This window comes from Equus asinus, chromosome 5, assembly GCF_041296235.1.
Source record: "Equus asinus isolate D_3611 breed Donkey chromosome 5, EquAss-T2T_v2, whole genome shotgun sequence".
Lineage (NCBI taxonomy): Eukaryota > Metazoa > Chordata > Mammalia > Perissodactyla > Equidae > Equus > Equus asinus.
This window is the reverse complement of record NC_091794.1, coordinates 84828355-84847800: the sequence shown is the minus strand read 5'-3', so window position 1 is coordinate 84847800 and position 19446 is coordinate 84828355. Positions and strand designations below refer to the sequence as shown.

Genomic DNA, 19446 nt, shown 5'->3' with positions numbered 1-19446 from the left:
TAATGTGCACTTAGAATATGCCAGGCTCTCTTCTAAGTGATTATGTACCTCATCTCTCACCTAATCCTCACAGCAATGCTACCAGGCAGGTACTATCATTAGCTTCTTTTGCTAGATGAGGAAACTGAGGTATAGCAAGTGTAAGCATCTTGCGCAAGGGCGCACGGGGAGTAGGTGAGGCAGCCAGGACGAAAGCCTGAACAGACACCAGGGCCTGCATTCTTAGTCACTGCGTGTGGCTGCTCAATACACAGTGCTCTGAATGGACGCATCAGGAGGGCTTCTTGACCTTGGTGATCCCAGGCAGCTCTTCCAACTTCCTCGAGCCTCACGGGATTCACCTGATTGCCGAGTGGCGGAGAGGGAGGCGGATCCTAGCCGATTAGCTCCAACACCCTTGGTCCCCATTTCTCTCTCTGGCCCAGTCCTGAATTCTGGAACCCCCTGGGCTTTGGGCACATACCCCAAGCACTGGACACTGCTGTTCACCGCAGCAGGGAATGTAAAAATAACACGGATCCGGGGGTCAGATCAAATGAGTTTTATCCCAGGTTCTATCATTAACTAGTCGTGCCACTGTGGGCAGGTCACTAAAAGTCTCTGGGCACCAGTTTCCTTATCTGCAAAATAGGAATAGCTAATGTGAGATAATGAAAATAAAGCACAAAGGAAGTGCTGGATAAGTATTATGTCAGAGCGCCTCAGGCAGAGCGGGGTCAGGAGTAAAAGTTCATTACACTGTGGTTTTCTTCCTCATTCACTTGTTTTCGTACAATGTCCTGCTCGGGCCCCACAATAAAACAGCTTTCCTTCATTCATCACCTACTTATGCTAAGCGCTCTATGTACATCATCCCACTTAATTCTTGAAATAGCTCTATGATGTAGGAATTGCCATTGTCTCTGTATCAGGAAACTGAGGCACAGAAAGGGTAAGTAGCTGACCTAAAGTCACACAGCTAATAAGAGGTAGAGCCAGAATTTATACCCAGGACTGTCTGGTCTCATGGCCCCTGCACTTCACCATTCTGCTCTCTGCCTCCTTGGAGACATGGAGCGCTTCCTCAAGGACTTTGATGACGATAGGAGAAGGCAGGTGACCCTCAGTGGCTGGAGGGGGCCTCCCCAGAGGGTCAGATCTGTCCGTGAGCTGCTTGGGTCAGCTCTAGTGGCTTCTGCGTCGGGGGAGTGCTCTCTCCTCCCCAGACCGGCCAGCCCCAGGGAAAGGCCAAGGACTGTGACAATTTCCCACCCTAAGCAAGGAGAGCAGTAGCAGCGCAGGGTCCAGGTCTGCTCCTGTTCAGAGCTGAATAATCTGGAGCCTTTGAAGAAGGATTTCTGAAAAGCCATCAGGAGTGAATCATTGACTTAGGGAGGCGATGAATCAACGGGGAGTTCATAAAACGGCAAATGAATCGGGTGTGAGAACGACAGAGCCACTGCTATTCCCCAGAACCCTCCAGGGACAGAGAACCGAGAGAAAAGAAATAAAAATAACACGGGGCCTTAGGCCTGCTACAAACCCGAGTCAGCCCCTCTTTGCATGTGGAAAGACAGAGGGGACAGAGGGGTGAGACCCACTGGTGGGTGGAACCGGGCCAGAGGGAGCCTCCCCAGGCACACTTGGCTCCCTGGGTCTGGGCTGCAGGTGCAATTAGCAAACGCCTTTTCCCCTTCTTTTCAGAAGCCCTCACAAGAAAGAACACTGATTTTGACGAACACCCAAAATAATGTGAGATCAGGCACCATGCATTATGCATGAGGTCTGATTTAACATGAACATTATTTCTTGTGTACGAGACCATATGCCTCCGTGCTGTCTCTGCAGCCTAATAATACCCAGACTCACCCTGGTCAGGCTCAGCCAGAGACACGTCCACTGTGTGTGTGTCGGGGGGTGGGGGGCGGTGCTGAAACAGCCCTTCTGGTAGTTAGCTCATCTGAGGGGAACCCTTTCAGATGCCCTGGAGGTGGGTGGGAGGTGGGTCGTGCTCCTGGAGAAACACCAGGGAGCTGGGGGTGGGTGTAACTGTGTGAAAGTGCCAGTGTGTGTGTGTGTGTGTGTGTGTGTGTGACATCAGGAGCCCGTGACTAGGTGATGCTGGGTTCATCGGGCGATGATGTGGGGACATGTGCGTAGCCGAGGGTTTACTGCACAAGAAACGGGTAGATCTAATTGCTGTGCGTGTTTGTATATATACACGCATATGTACGTGTGGGGGTGTGTGTTTAAAAAATAACATCACACATACATACAAACACACAGCCTAACTTTAATTATCTGAAGGGAGCAGGAGAGATCTGGGAGGAGCTGAGAACAATGATGGGCAGGGATGTGTTTGGAAAGCAGCTTGTGGGGTAAGTGATTGGAAATCCTGAGAGAAAGGGACCCTGTCGAATGCCGCAAAGGATGCTTGTGCATGTTAAATCAGACATTACAGGTGCCAGGGACCCGGCGACTCTGGAGAGCTCAGCGCCAAAGACCACAGCGCTGGCATCGGGCAGCCAAACAGTGGTATGGGTGTGACCATGAGTGAGTTAGCGTGTGTGTGAGTGAGCAAGCTGGCGAGAGCGTGCACTGGGGTTTTAGCTGGCTGAGAGGAGGAGTGATGCAGATGAGTGTGAGTGGGAGAGAGACAGAGCAGGTAGCTGTGTTGGCGAATTTCTGAGAATGGCTGCGGGAATGAGTGGGGCGGTAGATGGAGAAGGAAGGGTCACGGGCAAGCCTGTGTGTGTGGGAGGCAGGATTGCTTCCTTGGAGGTGACGGTAGCCTCTCCTCTACCTGGCATCCCCCACAGAGTAGCCAACTTGAAGGTAATTTTTTAGGGGGACACTCAGCTGTGAGGTGGCCCTGGTGGCTGCTCCCATGTCCCAGCTCAGGGACCAATAGAGGGCAGTCCTCCCACACGGAGGCCTCAGAGGCGATAAGAGGAACTCTGAGCGGCTGGCCAAACACTAATTCGAGGGTCTTTGAATATGCCAGGCAGGGACAAGACTGATGGCTCCTCTGGCTTTGGTCACTAAGCAGGAGGCCCCAGGTGAATCCTCTTCCCTGAGCTTAGGGAGAGCAGCTGGGCCAGACACCAACCTCCTCTTTCTCCTCTCCCTGCTCAGGTGGGTCTCCTTACTGGAGCTCAAGCCCTGCTGGGGAGCCTGGGCCCTGCGTGCGTCATTAAGGGCTTGACCATCTCACATGCAGCCCAGAGCCTTCCAGAGGAGACTGGATCCTAAACAGCTCTAAGTGGGCAGCTGTGGTTGTGGGTCAGCTAGCCCTGTGGATGCCCCGATGAGGCCGGCATCAAGGGATGATGGCACAGGACCTAAGCCACGCAACATACAAGCTAGTGCAACTTCCTGGGGAAGGAGTTGCATGAGAACCTCAGTGTCCTTGAGCTTCAGGGCAGGGCACCTTCTGGGTTTGCCTTAATGACTGCAGGTGACCACAATGGCGAACTTCCTTCTTCCTGTGTTGGCCAAACCTCCTCCCCCCCGACCCTCCACCGTGCCAGCAAATGTTCTTCCAGCTCAAAGCATCAGCAGTATAGCATGGACTTCCTTTCCCCGCTCCTATCTCTGGGAGCAGCTCCAGATTTGCAGGCACGGTGGCACGCATGCAGATTCATACATCACTTCACAGAGGTGCACGTGGGGAAAGTGGAGCTCTAACAGAATCTGTGGCTGTGTGATCATAGAAAATTATTTTGTTCAAATGAGAAGGGGAGGGAGATGGAATCAGAAAACCCCAGATCTGTGAGGGGAAAGCTTGGGCTTCCCCGGAGGTCGACGCTAGGGCCATCTGCCTCTCTTGAATGAAAAAAGTCCGGAGGCTCTCGATGGTGAGCAGGTATATATCCACATACACATGGGGTGGAGAAACCGCGGTCAAGTTCACAGCTGACTGTGTCTTTCCTAAACTGTATTCTATCCAGGGAGTAAGACTCCGGGCAAATATTTCTCTCCCTGTGGCTTCTCCTTACACGTTCAAATGTGCTGCAGCTCCTACCATCATCCCAGGATGGGAACTGGGGGGAGGAGCCCTGGGGCCTTCTGCGACCAAAGGGTTGGTCACTGGGTAGCTGTCCCAGGCTGGTGTCTCATTAAGCAAATACTTGCAAAGTGGAAGATTTTCTTCTGTCCCTTTTCCACTTTTTTTTTTTTTTCATTTTTTTGTTTTACGCCTCAGCTGCTGCTGGTTCTTGGGAGGCAACATTGTTTTGTTGTTTTTGAGTTGACTTGCTTAGATAATAAATCCACCCTCTTGTACAGGATTAAGCAATTAGGAAGTCAATCAATCAATTGATGTCAGCTGCAGGCAGAGGCCAGCAAAAGGCCCGAGTCTTCCCAGCCGCCCTTTCCAACCTCCAAACCTGCGGAGGCCCCGGGTGGCGGCGCAGGCGGCAGGGACCGCCGAGCTTCATCTGCTTCCATTGCAGGGCCCCGAGGCTGGGACGAATCCAGGAATGGAGACATAACAAGGGAGTGTGGGGGAGTGCGGGACTGCTTCGAAGTTCTGTACTTAGTGGAGGAGGAAATGGGAGCCCGAGGTAGGGTGGCCAGGGGCTCCTGGACACACTGTCACCTGGCCAGACTCTTTGAGAGAAGTTCCTGGCCTCCTCTTTGAGAAGCATGAGAGAGGCTCACTGGCCTGCCAGTATGGGGAATGGCTGGGACACAGGTGCCAATTATAGGGCTAATCGCCCACTAGGCTGGACTAGTGAGTGGGGGGGAAGGAGCGGTGAGTGAGCCTCTGAAAACTCTGGCGGGTTTTGTACCTGTGGAAGTAGTTCCCCCTGAGATCGAGGGGCAGAGCCCAGAAAGTCACTGGGAACTGTCAGCACGGCAGGGTCATCCTGAGGCTGCAGCCTGGCCAGGGACAGCCAACTGGGGAGTCTGGGGACACCTCTCTGGGTGCCCAAGACACTGTCGGCTAGAGTCAAGGCCTCTCACGGGCCTGCACTTGGGCAGCTTCCCTGGCTGGAGAAGGCCACATGTACACCCTCACGAGGGATACAACTTTCTCCCTAGGCAAGCGACTAGGCCTTCAAGCTCTGTCTCCGTGAAGAGGAAGAGAAACCTCATGTGACTTCTCCTGAGAAGGGACAAGCACTGCATCTACAGAGGAAACAGGAGGAGCTGTTTTATTCGTATTTTTAGGAAGAGTTGTTTTAAAGGAAAAAGAAGTTCCTGACTGGGACACAGGGAACCTTAGGCTTTGGCTCTGGAGCTCAGATTTGCCTCCCCCATCCTGCTTCTGGAGCGGGGGGATGCTGCTGTCGAAGGCTTGAGAAGGTGGATGTCTGAGAACGTCTGTGTCCTCTCCAGGTCATGTCTGCACAGCCGTGGAATCCTCACACAGGCATATGCATCACTCCCTGGGGCGGAGGGAGGGTGTCCTTTGGGTACTCATCCCTGGAGAGGAGATGCCCGGGCTTTCAGAGCTGGGCCCTACTCTTCCCCAAGAGAAGTTGGGGCACAGTGGTTTGTCTGCAGAGAAGTAGTAGGGCTAGCTTTGCCCAAACAGACAGGCAGGGCTTTCCCCCCAGGCCCATTCAACTCCCGCAGGACCACTGTCTAAGCTGTGTGAACGCCCAGTGGATCCACGCAGGTTTGGGTACCGTTGGTTTGCGGGTAGAGAGCCAGCTGGAGTGGGCTGGTGGGCCTGATTCAGTTTCCAGTGGCCCCAGAACCTGGAACGATGGAGTTGGCCTGGACCCCACACATGGAGTACAAAGTGAAACCAAAGTCAGGAGCTGTGGTGCCGGGCGGGGGATACAAAGATGCCAGGCTGGCGGTCCAGGTTGAAGCAGGCTCCTTTCTTGGCCGTGAAGAGGAGTCGAATTGTGCCTGAGGAATGGCTGACTCAATTCGGTGAGGGTGTCCTAGGCCCTGGTCTGGTCTCAGGATAGTCTGTTTATGGGAGGGGACAAGAGGCGGCTTCATCTTGCCTAAACTCACTCACCTGAGGCAGGGGCCCAACTGTTGCCCAAGTAACCAGTGGTCCTGATACTGGCCAGCAAGAAGGTCTGTGTGGTCACCTTCCTCCAGGACAGTGAGGCCAGAACTTTAGGGGGATAAGCGAGGGCATCCCGTCACTTCACCCACAAACCAACCCAGCCCTGGTAGTAAAGAGGACAGGACACGGCCCTGGGGTACATGTTTATGTGAGTAATAAAATATTTACTATAACATAAATATAAAGGGAACTTCCCAGTCTACATTTTTTTTGCAATAAAGATACAAAGAGAATGCATCAAAACATTGTTCCAAAAAATAATAAAAATAACAAAATTTAAATTCAAACTGTAACAAACAGAACAAGAAATGGAGAAGGGGGAAGCTCCAAACACATCCGGAAAATAAATAGAGATGGGTCAGAAATCTGGAAATCATATTAAAATATCTTTTTCGGATTAGTCGGTGTACAAAATCCTTTAGGATCGGGAGGGAGGGCAACCCGGAAAACCAAAAATAAAAGCCAAGCACAAAATGTTTCTTCTCCCCGCCGGTGTGTACATATCTCACATATTTACATGGTTCCCACCTCACCCCAAATTTGGGGAATTTCTCTCCAGGCCTCCCCCCAGCATCCCGCATCCCAGGGGGCTGGAAAGGGAGCAGACGGAAGCCGCGGGGATTTAGGCAGAAGGTTCTCAGGGAACGGCTTATTTCTACAGCTGGTTAAAAAATATCTCCAACTTTTTCAAGTTTCGTTTGTTTGTGGCCAGGGGGTCAGGGCCCCGCGGGGAGCGGGGGCTCTGTTGTGCGGTGGTCAGTCTGCGGTGGGGCACAAGCCCCGTCCCCATCGGGGTGTGTGTGGGAGCGCAGACCCCTCCGGTGTGGCCGGGAACCGAGCTGGAGCTCGGATAAAACGAAACGAAAAATGAATACTTGAATTTTTTTTTGTTAGTTTTTGTTTTTTTGTTTTGCTTTTTTTGGGGTAGGGTAGGGGAAGGTAAAGGGAAAAAATAAATTAGGCTAGATTAAAGCTTTGGCTATTTCCTGCTTTATACACAGACGCGGCTCTCGCGGCCTCCCCTCCGGGGCCCCGATAAATACAGTATACAGCGATTTAAATTAAGGGCGCGGGCGGAGTTAGAAGGACCCCAGGAACCGAGAGGCTCCATGAATAAATAAAAATCGTAAAAAACCAAACCCGGAGGAAGGGTAAGGGGGATGGGGCGCATCCTTATGGGAGAGAAGAGGCGTGGAGCGAATAAAGTGACAGTCCCCCGCCCTCGACCCGCAGGCTCGGGAGTCCGCGCCGGGGAGAGGGATGGGGAACCCTCCCCCCTCTCCTCCTCTCTCCCGGGAAATCCCTAACCCCGTACCGCGTTACCTGTCGCTGTGGGGAGGCCGCTGCCGGGATCCGGCCCCGAACAGCCCGGGGGGCAGGGGCGGGGGTCGTCGAGGGAATGAGGGCAGGGAGCAGGCGGCGGGCAGGACGCCCAGGGTGAGTTGGCGCGGTCCAGATCTTCGCTCCTCTCTCCTGGGGCTCGGGCGACGCAGCCTATCGGCCGTCTTCGCCGCTCGCCGGAGAGGGTCGTCCGGGTGTTTGGTTTTGTTCGAAAGTTTCTGGGCTTTTTGTAAAATCCAAAGCAACCGAACAAAAAAGAGTTCAGGCCGCGCGGCACCTCGCCGCGCGCCGGCGGGAGCCCGGCCCGCGGGGTCACTGCACCGAGCCGGGCAGTGTGTGGTGGTGGTGGTGGTGCAGCGCGGCCGGTGGCGGCGGCGGGGGCGCCGAGGGCGGGGATGCACCGCCCCCGCCCGGCCCCAGCTCGCCGGGTGCGTAAACGTCGTCCATGGGCGGGTGGCCGGCTCCGGCCGCCGGGGTCATGCGCTTCTCCTTCTGCCGCCGGTTGCAGAACCAGACGCGCACCACCTCCTTCTCCAGCTGCAGGCTGTCGGCCAGGCCAGTGATCTCGTGCGCCGAGGGCTTGGGGCACTTGAGAAAGTGGCTCTCGAGCGCGCCTTTGACTCCCACCTCGATGGACGTGCGCTTCTTGCGCTTGCGGCCCTGTGCTGCGATCTTGTCCAGGTTGGTGGGGCTGCCGCTGGACGAGTCGGTCTCCTCCAGCCACTTGTTGAGCAGCGGCTTGAGCTTGCACATGTTCTTGAAGCTTAGCTGCAGGGCCTCGAAGCGGCAGATGGTGGTCTGCGAGAACACGTTACCGTACAGCGTGCCCAGCGCCAGCCCCACGTCGGCCTGCGTGAAGCCCAGCTTGATGCGCCGCTGCTTGAACTGCTTGGCGAACTGCTCCAGGTCGTCCGAGCTGGGTGCGTCCTCGTCCGAGTGCTCGCCCACCGACGAGCCACCGCCGCCCGCGCCCGGGTGCAGGTGCGCCGCCGCCGCGTGCAAGCCGCCCGCGTGTGCATGTCCGTGTGCGTGTCCGTGGGCGCCCAGGTGCGGCGGAGGCGACGGCTCCAGCTGCGCCTCGTGGCCGTCCTCGTGCAGCGCGTGGTGCAGGCCCGGCCCCGCGCCGCCGCCGCCCGCCGCCAGCATCCCGGCCAGGCCGCCGCCGCCGCCCCCCGGGTAGGCCGCCTGCGCGTACAGCCCGAGCGGTTGGGGCTGGTGGCCTCCGCCGGCCCCCGGCGACGGCGACATGGCCGGGCCCAAGTGGTGCGCCGTGCCGCCCTGCGCCCATGCCGCGCCCGCGTGGGCCGCCCCCTGGTGCACCAGGCGCGCGTGGAAACCGCCGCCGCCGCCGCCGTCGTCGGCTCGGCCAGTGCCGCCGCCGCCCGCCTTGCCGTGTTCCAGGTGCGGGCCGCCGGCCCAGTCGCCGCCTCCGCCTCCTCCCGTGGGTAGCCACTGGGGGTGCGCTAGGCCCACGGGGTGGCCCGCGCCCGCGCCCAGCCACTCGTGGTGCATCAGCTTCTGCACTTCGCGGTACGCGGCCCCCGCGTGCAGCCGCTCGGCCGCCGCCGCCGCCGCTGCTGCCGCCGCGGCGTCTGGGTGCATAAGCGGCCCCGTGCCCCCAGCTCCGCCGCCGGGGCCCCGCGGCAGGTACTGCGCCGTGGTGGCCATGCCGCCCAGCGCCCCGCGCCGCACCGCGCCGCCGCCGCCGCTCCGCTCCGTCTGCGGGCCCAGCCGCCGCGCTCCACCGGCTTAAAGCCGGGACCCGCTCAGCGCTCCGGAGCCCCACCCCGCCCGCCGCCCATTGGCTGCCCGCGGAGCCGCCTCCCGCCCCCCGGTCCCGGCCCCCGCCCCCCGCGTCCGCCTGCCGCCCGCCGGGGCCGCCCAGAGCTCGCCATTGGGCCTCGCTCCCGGGGTCCCGCGCGCCGGCCGTGCTGATTGGCCGCTGGGGCTTCATTCACGGCCCCCCTGCCGTCCGCGTACACACTCACGCCCCGGGGGCGCGGCCGCCACGTGGGGAGTGGCGCGGGGGTGGCACTGGGACCGCACCCCCTCTCGTCCTGGCTGCGTGGGCCCAGCTTTCCCCCCTCGCTGGAGACTCCGAGCCCGGCGGGTCCCACACTCCACGCGAGCTGAATTCCCGCCCGTCTTTGGCAGGGGCGGCCGGAGGCGGCGGCGAGGATGGCGGGCTCCGGGAGGCGCTCGGGCTCCGAGAAGCCGCTCAGCCCCGCTCTCCTCCCTCCGCAGTGCCGCTGCGGGCGGGCCGGCATTCCGCGGGTCTCGGGAGGCTGCGAGCGAGCGGCGGCGCGGGTCCCCAGCTCGGTTCCAGAGCGGCTGCTCGCCTGGGCCGCCTCGCCTCCCGCAGCTTCCAGCGGGCACGGAGCTCTCCTCCGCGCGCCTCTCCGGCCCGTCTCGTTTTCCCCCTCCTTCCGCTAGACCCAGCGCCGCAACTCCGCCGACCTCCGCGGCCCTGAGAGCGCGTCGGCCGCGGGCAGAGTCAGACCCGCTTCACGCCTCGCGCAGGCTCCCCTTCTCCCGGGCACCGCGGCGCAGGTGAGTATCGCGCGGGCGGCTCGGGGCGGCAGGGCCGGCGGCAGTGATGCTGCGGGAGTCGGGAGCTCCTGTAACGAGGCCGCGTTCCGGGGGTTCCAGAGAGAGAGAACCTTGAGGTGGAGGCGGCTCTGGGGGGAAACGCCACCGACAGGGGTGGTGGACTCACTGGGTCGGCAGGTGTCTGTCCCAGGCCGCCGCTGCCTTCTCGCTCCTTCACCTCTCTGCCTGAAGGGCCCATTGGCCGGGGTCATGGCGGGGTCACGCCCCAGAGACAGTTGCTCTAGGTGAGGAGTGGCCTGGACTTGAGGAAGTGCTGTTGGCACTTTAGAAGTCCAGGGTGCAGGCCGGGAGCTGTCCAGCCTCGCCTGGGGTCCTGCACTGGCGTTTAATCCGACTCGCCTGGGGCTACCGAAAAGGGAATTGAGATTGAGGAGGCCTTGTTGGAAAGGTGAGGCGTGCAATTCGGGTATCTTCTCACCCCATTTCTTTGAGGACTCCCTGAAGGATTCTGAGTGGACTGGAACCCCAGTAGCAGCTCTTCTGTGCCTTTGACCCACACTGGGCTGGAAGCTGAGCAGAGCTAGGTGTAGTCTCCACTCTTCCCCACACTGGGGCTTGGCTCCCCGGGAGCCATCCAGCTGCCAGCCCACCTCTTTTCTCCCCATGATCTTGCCTCTCATGGATTCATGGATTCCGGGGCCCTGGGGTCCCAGATCACAGGACTGAGCTGGGGACCCAGCTAGAGCCCTACTGGGCAAGTTGAGATTGTGGAACACAGCCTTCACAGTGTGTGAACAACGGTGATGGGGACTTGGGTGACAGCTGCAGTGGGGTGATCCCACGGGTGGCTGGGGCAGAGTCGACAGTGACAAGGGTCATCCTGGGCACAGACTGTGCTCATCCAGGCCCTGAACATCCTAGGAGGAGGCTCTGGCTAGCCCCTAGGGGATGGAGTAGGACAGGGTCTGGTCCTTGTCTGGCCACTGGCCACTGTCTTGAGCAGGCTCCTGAGGTACCACCCTTGCTTCAGAAGCTGTGAAGGAGCCCTGTGTCTGAACCTAGCTAGGAATGCTGAGCTTCCCTGGACTCTGGCCCGGGAAGGGGTCACTTTGAGGCAGCCCAGGACCTCCTGGTCCTCTTGTCTTCCTGGCCCCTCCCCCAGGCCCAGGAGGTAGGACCCAGGCTGGGAATGATGTAGTGAAGGCTCCTCTCGTGCCAGCCCTAACCAGACATTGAAGCAGGGGCTGCCAACCTGACCTGCCACTATCTTCCTGGGCAGGAATAACTCTGGTCCTGTCTCTCTAGCCCTTGGTTTTCCTACCTATAAACGGGGAATAACAGTGCCATAGGTAGCCCACCTGTCTCACTAAGGTAAGTCAGAGGGTGATACGAGACAATGGGGGTGAAAAGCTCTCAGAAAGGGCATTTACTCTGCTGGTTTCTGTTGTTAGTGCCCAGTGAATGGGCAAATTACTCGCCTCTCTAACTAAATCTCATCTGATGAGTGGGGTTATGGAGGTTTGGACCAGCTGACCTCATAGGCCCTTCCAGCTCTGATGGTCTTTGAGTCTGTGAATCTGTCTCAGTTTTTGTTGGAGGAAGGGAACTGTCTGGACAGTGGACGGGTGTGATGTCCAGTCTTTGGAATTGTCACTGAGACTTGAAAAATGAAGACTCGTGGGTGCTTTACCCTCATCATTTTACCTGCATCTCTCGGCCCTGTGGGAGAACAATGAGATTCTTACCCCCAGTGCATAGATGAGGGAGCTGAGGCTTGTCTGAGGGTGCAGAACCCATGAGGGTCCCATTCCTCATTCTCCTCGTTGCTCTGGGATGGGGAAGGATGCCTGTGGAGGCAGCGGCTTTGGCTGTCACAGTAGAGAGAGCCCACCACCCTATCTCTGGTAGCTCTCGGAGGGTGGGCCAGGGCCAGCTGGCACTCCTGAAGCTGTGATCCCGGGTCTGGGCTGGACTGAGAGGTGTCTGCAGCAAAGCCGGGCTCCTAGGTTACCAGTTTGTCAGCCAGCAAATCTCAGTCCTGTCCCCGTCATCCCTCTTAGCTGCCCTGTGACTTGGTGCTGGTTGCTTTGCCTGGAGCTTCAGTTTCTTCATCTTAAAACGGGGACAGGAATGCCTGCTTTTCAGGGTTACTGTGAGGTTCCAAGGAGGAAGCAAAGCGTGTGATTTAGACACCCTCTGCATGTTCGAGCTGCCCCTGGGGTGAGCAGCCGTGTGAACTAGGAAAGAATAACGTTGCTTTCCCTGCTTTGGAAGTTTTAGACCCTCTACAATGATATGGGCTTGGTCTTGAGTAAAAATGTTCTTGTATTTGAAAGTTAAGTTTTCCCAAGGAAGTCTCGACATCCTCTTTGCTCTTTCTCCCCGAGGTTCTGGGTGGGGTGCTGGGGGCTGTGACATGGCCTGCTGCAGAACACCCCCTCTCTCCAGGAGCCCTACCTTCACAGGGTCTGGGGAGGACTTGGCATACGGACCTCAGACACCCCCCTGATCCACGCAGACACTGAATGGTTTAGGCGTTCACACACACATGCCACACTCAGATACACATGTGCAATTTAGCCCAGGGACAAACATACAGATTCACGATAGGAATGCATGGACTCACACCCTTAGGTTGGATATTCATAGTCACAGAAATCAACACACAATGATAAATACAGGCATGTGTCTAAATGGGAACACACGCAGAACCCACACGTAGGCTTAAATAGACTCAAGTAGGCATTCCTTCAGCCACACAAAAATACACGAGACCTACAGTGGCTTTTGGAGTCACAAGCTGGTGTGCCAGTTCACACAAAAAGGCACACTGTCATGTTCACACACAGGAGCACACAGAGCCAGCCACGCACACTCTGCCACCCAATGCATAGACACAAAGAGGCCCACCCCACATGTCACACAGACATACACATATACACCTACACCCTGTAGGAACTGACACATCTGCACAAGGGATCGGAAAGCAGAGGAGGGGGCTGTCCCCAGCCCAGAATGTGGTCCGCACAGTTTGGTGGCGGCACTAGTCCCAAGGAAGCAGAAAAGCCCTTTCTTTTCATATTTTTTTCACTCTCCTTGTTTGTGGAGGACAGCTCCCAGCCAGGCCGCCGCCAGGCTCAGAGGCTCCTGGGCCTCCCTCCCCAGCGGGGACCCTGCCCAGCCCGCCCCCAGGCCAGGAGCTGCCTGGGCTTTCCCAGAGTGGCGCAGCCTCCTCCAGGCTCTGGAGTGTGACCGAGCGCCTGCTCATTTGACACAGGTCACCGAGCCTCCAGCAGATGGGGCCCTCGCTGTGGGGGGTCTCCGAGCCAGAGGGGCTGCAGGGGGAGGCTCTGCAGGGATGAACGGCAGCTACACAAACTCCAGCCCCACATACTCTCTCTGCAGAGCCCCAAGTCGCAGACACAAACCTCTGCCATCTACATTCACGTTCCCTCCTGGGAGATTCAGGCACAGCCTCTAGAACACAACCACACTCTCCATCAGCACCCTCGTGGTCACATACGCACTGTTATATTCCAGACACACGTCCCAGACAGGTGAACCTACACAATGGTACGCCGAGCAAGATTTGGGAGGGAGGAAGAAAGGGCAGCCTGGTCTGGCTGCTTTCCCCCTTTGGACTCTGAGCCTATGCGCTGTGTCTTTCGGTCAGTCAGTGGGTACTCGGAGCCCAGGAAGCGCTGAGAGCAGATGTAGCTGCAGACCTATGGCCTTTTCAGTGCTGGGGGAAGACAGGCTCCGGGACACTCCACCTGGATTCCCTGAAGTCAGGAGTGCTGAGAAGAGTTAAAGGGAGGAGAGATCGGGGCTCACGGGGAGGGCTGCTGGAGGAGCTGGTGTCTTCAGATGCCCTTCTGTGTGCGTGGACTTTGAGTCTTTGTCTGGGGGGCCAGCATGCGGGCAGCACTCAGAGGCCACTGCCTTTCCCTTCTGCCTGTCTCCTTAAGCCCTAGATCCCATGTTTTCAGAGTGTCAGGGTTTGGGTTCCACTTTGGCTCTGACTCAGGCCCACGGGATGACATTGGACCAGTCTCAGCCTCCTAGTTTCTGTGGACCTCAGTATCCTCATCTGTAAGCTGGGCAGGATGGTCTCTGTTGGATTCTTGTGAAGCCGAGACGAGATCACTGCCTGGATGGAAACCTGTAAAGGGAAAGTGTAGCTTGGTTCTTCTCCCTGGCTGCCTGGGGTGAGTAAGAGGCTGCGTGCGCAGGAGCGGAAACTGCCTGCTCTGCAACCAGTTCTCGCTAAGCAGTGTCAGGAGTGACCACACCCTGCTCAGACCCTGCTCATTCTGGGCTGGAATGCGTGTCTGCCTTGAAGCATCTGTCAGGGTTCTGGCTGTCAGAGTCCTACCTGGGGAGCTGCCAGGGGCATCTTGTCTATTCACTACCTTGGTGCAAGTTGTGGCAGCTAGGTAGGTTCGGAGTGCTCTCCACCGTCCAGAAAGCTCTCCCACATGGGCTGGGATCACTGTTCTGAGCTCGAGCCCCTACCTCCTCCCCTATAAGGTGTCCTCCAGGTGTCCTACCTCTTCTGTCCTTCCTGTGCTGGCAGGAACCTAGCATAGAGGGCCAGGAGGGGCGCTGCTGCCTCTGGTAGGGGAGAAAGAAGCAGCCTCACTTACTGAATGGAAGGTCCCCCATCTCTCAGCCTTGGTGAAGGAAAGGCGGGCTGGAAGGGGAAATGTCTCTTAGGGGGTGAACTTTTCCTTGCCTTTTCTTTTCCTGCCTCAGCCGCTAGGCCTATGGGTAGGGGTGAGGATCCTCCCAGTGCATCAGTAGAATATTCAAATTAGGGCTGGTCAATTGCTCTTGAAATTTACTTTCATTTTTAGCAGAATGGCAGCCTCTGAGCTGGAGTTAATGCCCACAATCCGGTTATGCAGAACACGCTTTCTGCAAATTGGTAAATCATTAGCGGGGATTAATCACTCTGAAAGGCTGGGGCTGGGTTTGAGTTTCTTTTCTTCCTTTTTTTTTTTAACACACTTTTTATCTGAATGGCTGCAAAATTCACCGCCACAGGGTGGGGTGGGAGGAATGATAATTTAAGTCCTTGTCACCATCCTTAGAAGAGTGAGGTGACTTCCTGGGCCTGGTGTTGACTTTGTGACCCCACTGAGGGTGGGGAGTGGGCAGCTTGGGTGCGTGGAAGGGAGAGCGGGGAGTTCTCTTGGGTTTGTGTGCATTACGGTGTTTACGACAGTGTGCGGGGGGCTTGGTGTACTTGGATACATGGTGACTGCGTGTTAGCATGCTTGTATGAGTTCGTGTGTTTGTACTTTATGGAAGCTCATAAGCATTTGTGTGCTTGTGTTAGGTTCGTATTAATGTGTGTGTATTACTGTCTGTAATTGGGTCAGGGATTCTGTTTGAGAGCGGTTTTAAAAACCGCACCTCACCTTCCTCAGCCTGCAGGTAGCTCTTGAGGGGAAGTAGGTAGGGCTGAGGGGAGTCCCAGTTGGCACCTGCTGGGGGGCGTGGCTTAAGGTAATTTACATATTTATGAGCCTCTCCAGCTCCCCTCTGGAGGAGACTGTCTGAGCCCACCTGGGGGCCCCTTAGGGCAGGTGGGGAGGTCAGGCTCACTCCTTCATCCCAGGTCTAGTGGCTGCCTCCTCCACCCATGGACTAAGAACATCTAATGCCCCCTGGTTTCTGAACCCCAACTTCTGCGTAGCTGCAGTACACACAACTCCGGCTCCTGATAGGAGCCGTGTGGCTGCGAGTGAGAAGCTCTTTTCCCTTCCAGGTCTCGGATGCTCCATGAGGACTCTTGTGGAAGGAAGGTCATTCTTCCAGCCAAGACCAAGCTGATGAATGGGACTGTCTCCCACTTTATGTCTACACTGGGCTAGCCTCCTTATTCCTCTCTTTCTCGCTAGCTAATGCAGCCCAGCTTTGGAACAGTAACCACCTTCAAACGACCCAGTAATGACATTCCTAGGGTGTTGTTTGGGGTATGTGTGCATGGGGATGAGGTCACAGGACTTCTCCTCCCATCCAGTGCTAGAGTGTGGGGTTTGAGGTAAGACTTAGTGGACCTGGTCCTTATATCAACCCACTCCTTCCTCTGATCCCCCCAGCCTCCTCTCCCTATACAGAGCCAGCTGGGGTAGCCTGAGCATCACTATCTGCTGTGCCACAGATGGCACAGATGCCCTGTACTCCTGTTCATGTGCCTCATTCATCGTCCCACTGATGTGCCCTCCTCCCCTCCATGCAGTAGTCTAGCCTGGAGTCAGGGGGCGGGACAGAAAGATATAGCTCCTTAGCTGTTACAAGTTGGGAGGGTCTGGAGACAGTTGGCTGGCTCAGCGCTGGCCTCCCTCAGCTTTCTCGGGAGCAGCAGGTGGAGGGTGGAAGTGGTGAGAGAGGATTTAGGAATTATATTTTCCCGGGGACCTCTTAGCATCTTTATGTATCTCTGGTGGCAGACATCTGTCTGAGCTTAGGGTAACATCTGCCTGGGCTGGAGACAACATCTGTTTGGGGCTGGGACACCTGGCTGAGCCCAGCACATTATTTGGCCCCGGGACAGCTTCTGTCTGGACCGAGGACATGTGTCTGAACCTGGCACAGCATCTGTCTGGGCCCGGTGCAACATCTTCCTGGCCTGGGGGCAATGTCTGTTTGAGCCCTGGACATCTGTCTGACTTGGGGACGTCTGCTGAGCCTGGAACAATACCTGTCTGAGCCTAGGGGTGGACTTGTCATTGCAGATAAAATCACCGTCGAGTTTCAACTTTGGTTTGTAGCTGAGAACAGAGTATGTGCCAGACTCACGTCCCTGCCCTCCTCTCTACCAGGGAAGGGCTCTTTGGTAGAGGGCCTCGTTTTACCTCCACTTGTAAGGTCGTTGGGCTGCTTGCTCTGGGGACCTCCAGGGACAGACAAAGCTGACACCCCAGTGCTCCGGGAAACCAAAGTTAAAAGAATGTGTAAGCCAACAGGTCATAAATTGTAGTGACTGGTTAGGATCGTTCTCCCTTCCTCCAGTCCCTTTGTTGAGTCAAATCAGTGTGCTCCTCCAAGACACAACTCAGACATGTCACTTGCCTCCCGAGAAGCCTTCCATTGCTCCCTCTTGTGGACATCATCAGGTCCAAAGCCCCCAGGGGCCCTGCCCCTGCCTGCCCTCTGAATCCAGCAGCTTTGAGCTTCTGTTCCCACAAACACCCCAGGCCCTCACGACACCCTTCCTTTGCACATGCAGTTCCCTCTCCTTGGAATGCCCACCTCCCCATCACACTCTTCAAGTCCTAGTTCAAGGGTCACCTGTTCTGGGAAGTCTTTCCACTCTCTCTCTAGACTATGCCACTGCCTCTGCCCTGCTTCCACACTGTGTCATGCAGGTCACCCCTGTGTTAGCATTTATGGGCATGCACAGCCATTGCCATCCACGTGTCTGTCTCTCCCATAGGGCTGTGAGCTCCTGGGGGCAGCTGGCTCCATTTCATCTCTGTCTCCCCAGCACCCTGGTCTGTAGTGACACCAGTAAAGGATGCCTGCTTAATGATCATGTGGTTGTGCTGCTGTGATCTCATTTCCTTCTTTTTTCAAATGGGTGGGGTGGGGGGACACTGGCTTTCAGTCTCAGAAGATGTGGGCTCCAGAGAAGAGGGCCAATCTTCGTATTCATACCTGGTTGGTTGACTGAAGCTAAAGGTGCTGGGGAATGGGCCGGGAGTGCCCTGGACGGGGCCTTTGGGAGCCTGGTCCTGCCCAGCATCCTTTATCCACGACCAAGATGAAGATGTATAGGATCCAAAGATTCGACCCTTTTGACAGGAGCAGGCAGGAGCTTTAAGGTCGAGGGGTGGCCACGAATCCCGACCTAACAGCCTCTCTGTAGGCTGTGGGCGTGGCACTAAATCTAAGAAAGAGGACCTTTGCCTGGGTCCAGGCCCAATCCTGAGGGCAGGTGGGAGAACTGAGGCCTGGCTTCGCTTGTATGGAAAAGTTCCAGGGTTCCCACCTCTGCTTGTCCTGCCAGAGAGGGAAAGTCACGTAAGGTCTTATTAATATAAACCTCGTGTCCAGAGCAGACTGCTCTCCCTGGTCTGGCCTACCGGGCCCCTGGCCAGGTTCAGAGGGACACACAGATCCCCAGGAGAGCATCTGAGGAGAGAGGCCGTGTAGGGAGGGGTGCAGAACCAGGAGGAGGGAGCTGAGGAGTTAATGCTCCCGGGACAGTCGCTGCCTTGGTGGCTTTTATGCCACCAAATAGGAAAATCTTTCTTGTTTTTGCTGATGATAAAACCAATACAGGTTCGTGTGTCAAAATTCTTTACTTCAGAAGTATGTGAAGCCGAAAGTGGAAATCTTCTGTTAATCTCTCTGCCTTGCCCCTCGCCACTGCTCCTATTGGCTATACCTTCCCAGAACTTGTTTGCATGGACCACACTATTTAATAATGACAGCTGAGATTTATTGAGTGCTCGCTCTGTGCAGGACTTGTGCTCAGTGCTTCCATCTGGGCTTGCACGGTGCGTCCTCATGAGAACCCTGTGAGTCAGGTGTGACAATTCTTCCCATTTACAAATGAAGAAACTGAGGCTCAGAGCGATATTAATAATAATAGTCGTATATATGGGGTGCTTCCTACATGCCAGGTACCATTCTGAGCACTTTACACGTTACCTCCTTTAATGCCTATTGGAGCTGGTGTGTAAGAGGATAGCTGGCGTGTAATAGGCAAGCAATAAATGGTGGTTGGTGCCCCCAACTTGGAAGTTCGAGAATCTCCGATGATGAATCTGGGATCATTCGATGGGTCTGTAGATGGGAGGGCTCTTGTCCCAAACCTCCTGAGCCACAGGCAGCCTCCCTGGTGCGTGGGGATGCTGACTCAGCAGTGAAAGATGTAAATTCCTACCTTGGTTTGCATATGATTTACACGTTTTTATTTATGAGTGTCTTTGATTAATGTCAAAGTGCCTCTGTGATTTTTCTGCCAGGCGTCAGGGCCCTGCAGAGGGCATGGCTGGTGTGGACTGGCCGCAGGCTCTGAGTGTGCACGTGTCAGTGGCTGCTGGGTGGGGGAAAGTGACAGCTGCGGGCAGGTGAATGGCGGTGGGAGGGTCGAGCAGTGGCCACACTGGAGCCTGGAGATCAGGAGTGGGTGATTTGGGCAGCTGTTGTGAATAGGGGGCATCTGACAGCATACGGCAGGGTCCAGCTAAGGGGCTGGGGCGGAATCAGAGCTCCAGGCCCTGGGGTGAGTGACTGGTGGACCTATAGGTGGCCATGGTCTTGGAGAAGCTAGGGTGCCGGTCAAGCTTTCTAGGTAGGAACTCAGACCCAAGGAACTAGGACAGGATCTGGGGTGCAGGGTGGGACACATGGTGGTGGTGAGGGCTTCTAAGCAAGGTAGACGCTCAGAGGCAGGAAGGGCCCGCCTTCCAGAGTTCCCCCTGGTCCTGCCCAGGGCAGGAATCCCTTGCTTGGATGCTTCAGGAGGGAGTGCTCTCTGCGATCAAGGCCTTGGGAAAATCTGCCAATCAGCAAGAATATTCTGT

The 19446-nt window shown here is 56.6% G+C and overlaps 1 protein-coding gene and 1 long non-coding RNA gene across 2 annotated transcripts in view; one reads left to right on the top strand and one right to left on the bottom strand.

Annotated features, from left to right (window-relative positions):
* Nucleotides 1–6149: 6149 nt before the first annotated feature.
* On the bottom strand, nucleotides 6150–9101 carry POU3F1 (POU class 3 homeobox 1). Its single transcript, XM_014840083.3, has one exon. The coding sequence runs from the start codon at nucleotides 9020–9022 to the stop codon at nucleotides 7667–7669; it is 1356 nt and encodes a 451-aa protein (XP_014695569.3). The 5' UTR covers nucleotides 9023–9101; the 3' UTR covers nucleotides 6150–7666.
* Nucleotides 9102–9417: 316 nt separating this feature from the next.
* LOC106830591 (uncharacterized) overlaps nucleotides 9418–19446 on the top strand; it is a 177217-nt gene continuing 167188 nt past the window's right edge. Inside the window, exon 1 of the long non-coding RNA XR_006527803.2 lies at nucleotides 9418–9904. This is a non-coding gene — a long non-coding RNA (uncharacterized lncRNA). The remainder of the gene's footprint in view (nucleotides 9905–19446) is intronic.

Bases quoted from the DNA above. Each gene is read 5' to 3' on its own strand.
- POU3F1 (XM_014840083.3), bottom strand. From the start codon at position 9,022: ATGGCCACCACGGCGCAGTACCTGCCGCGGGGCCCCGGCGGCGGAGCT.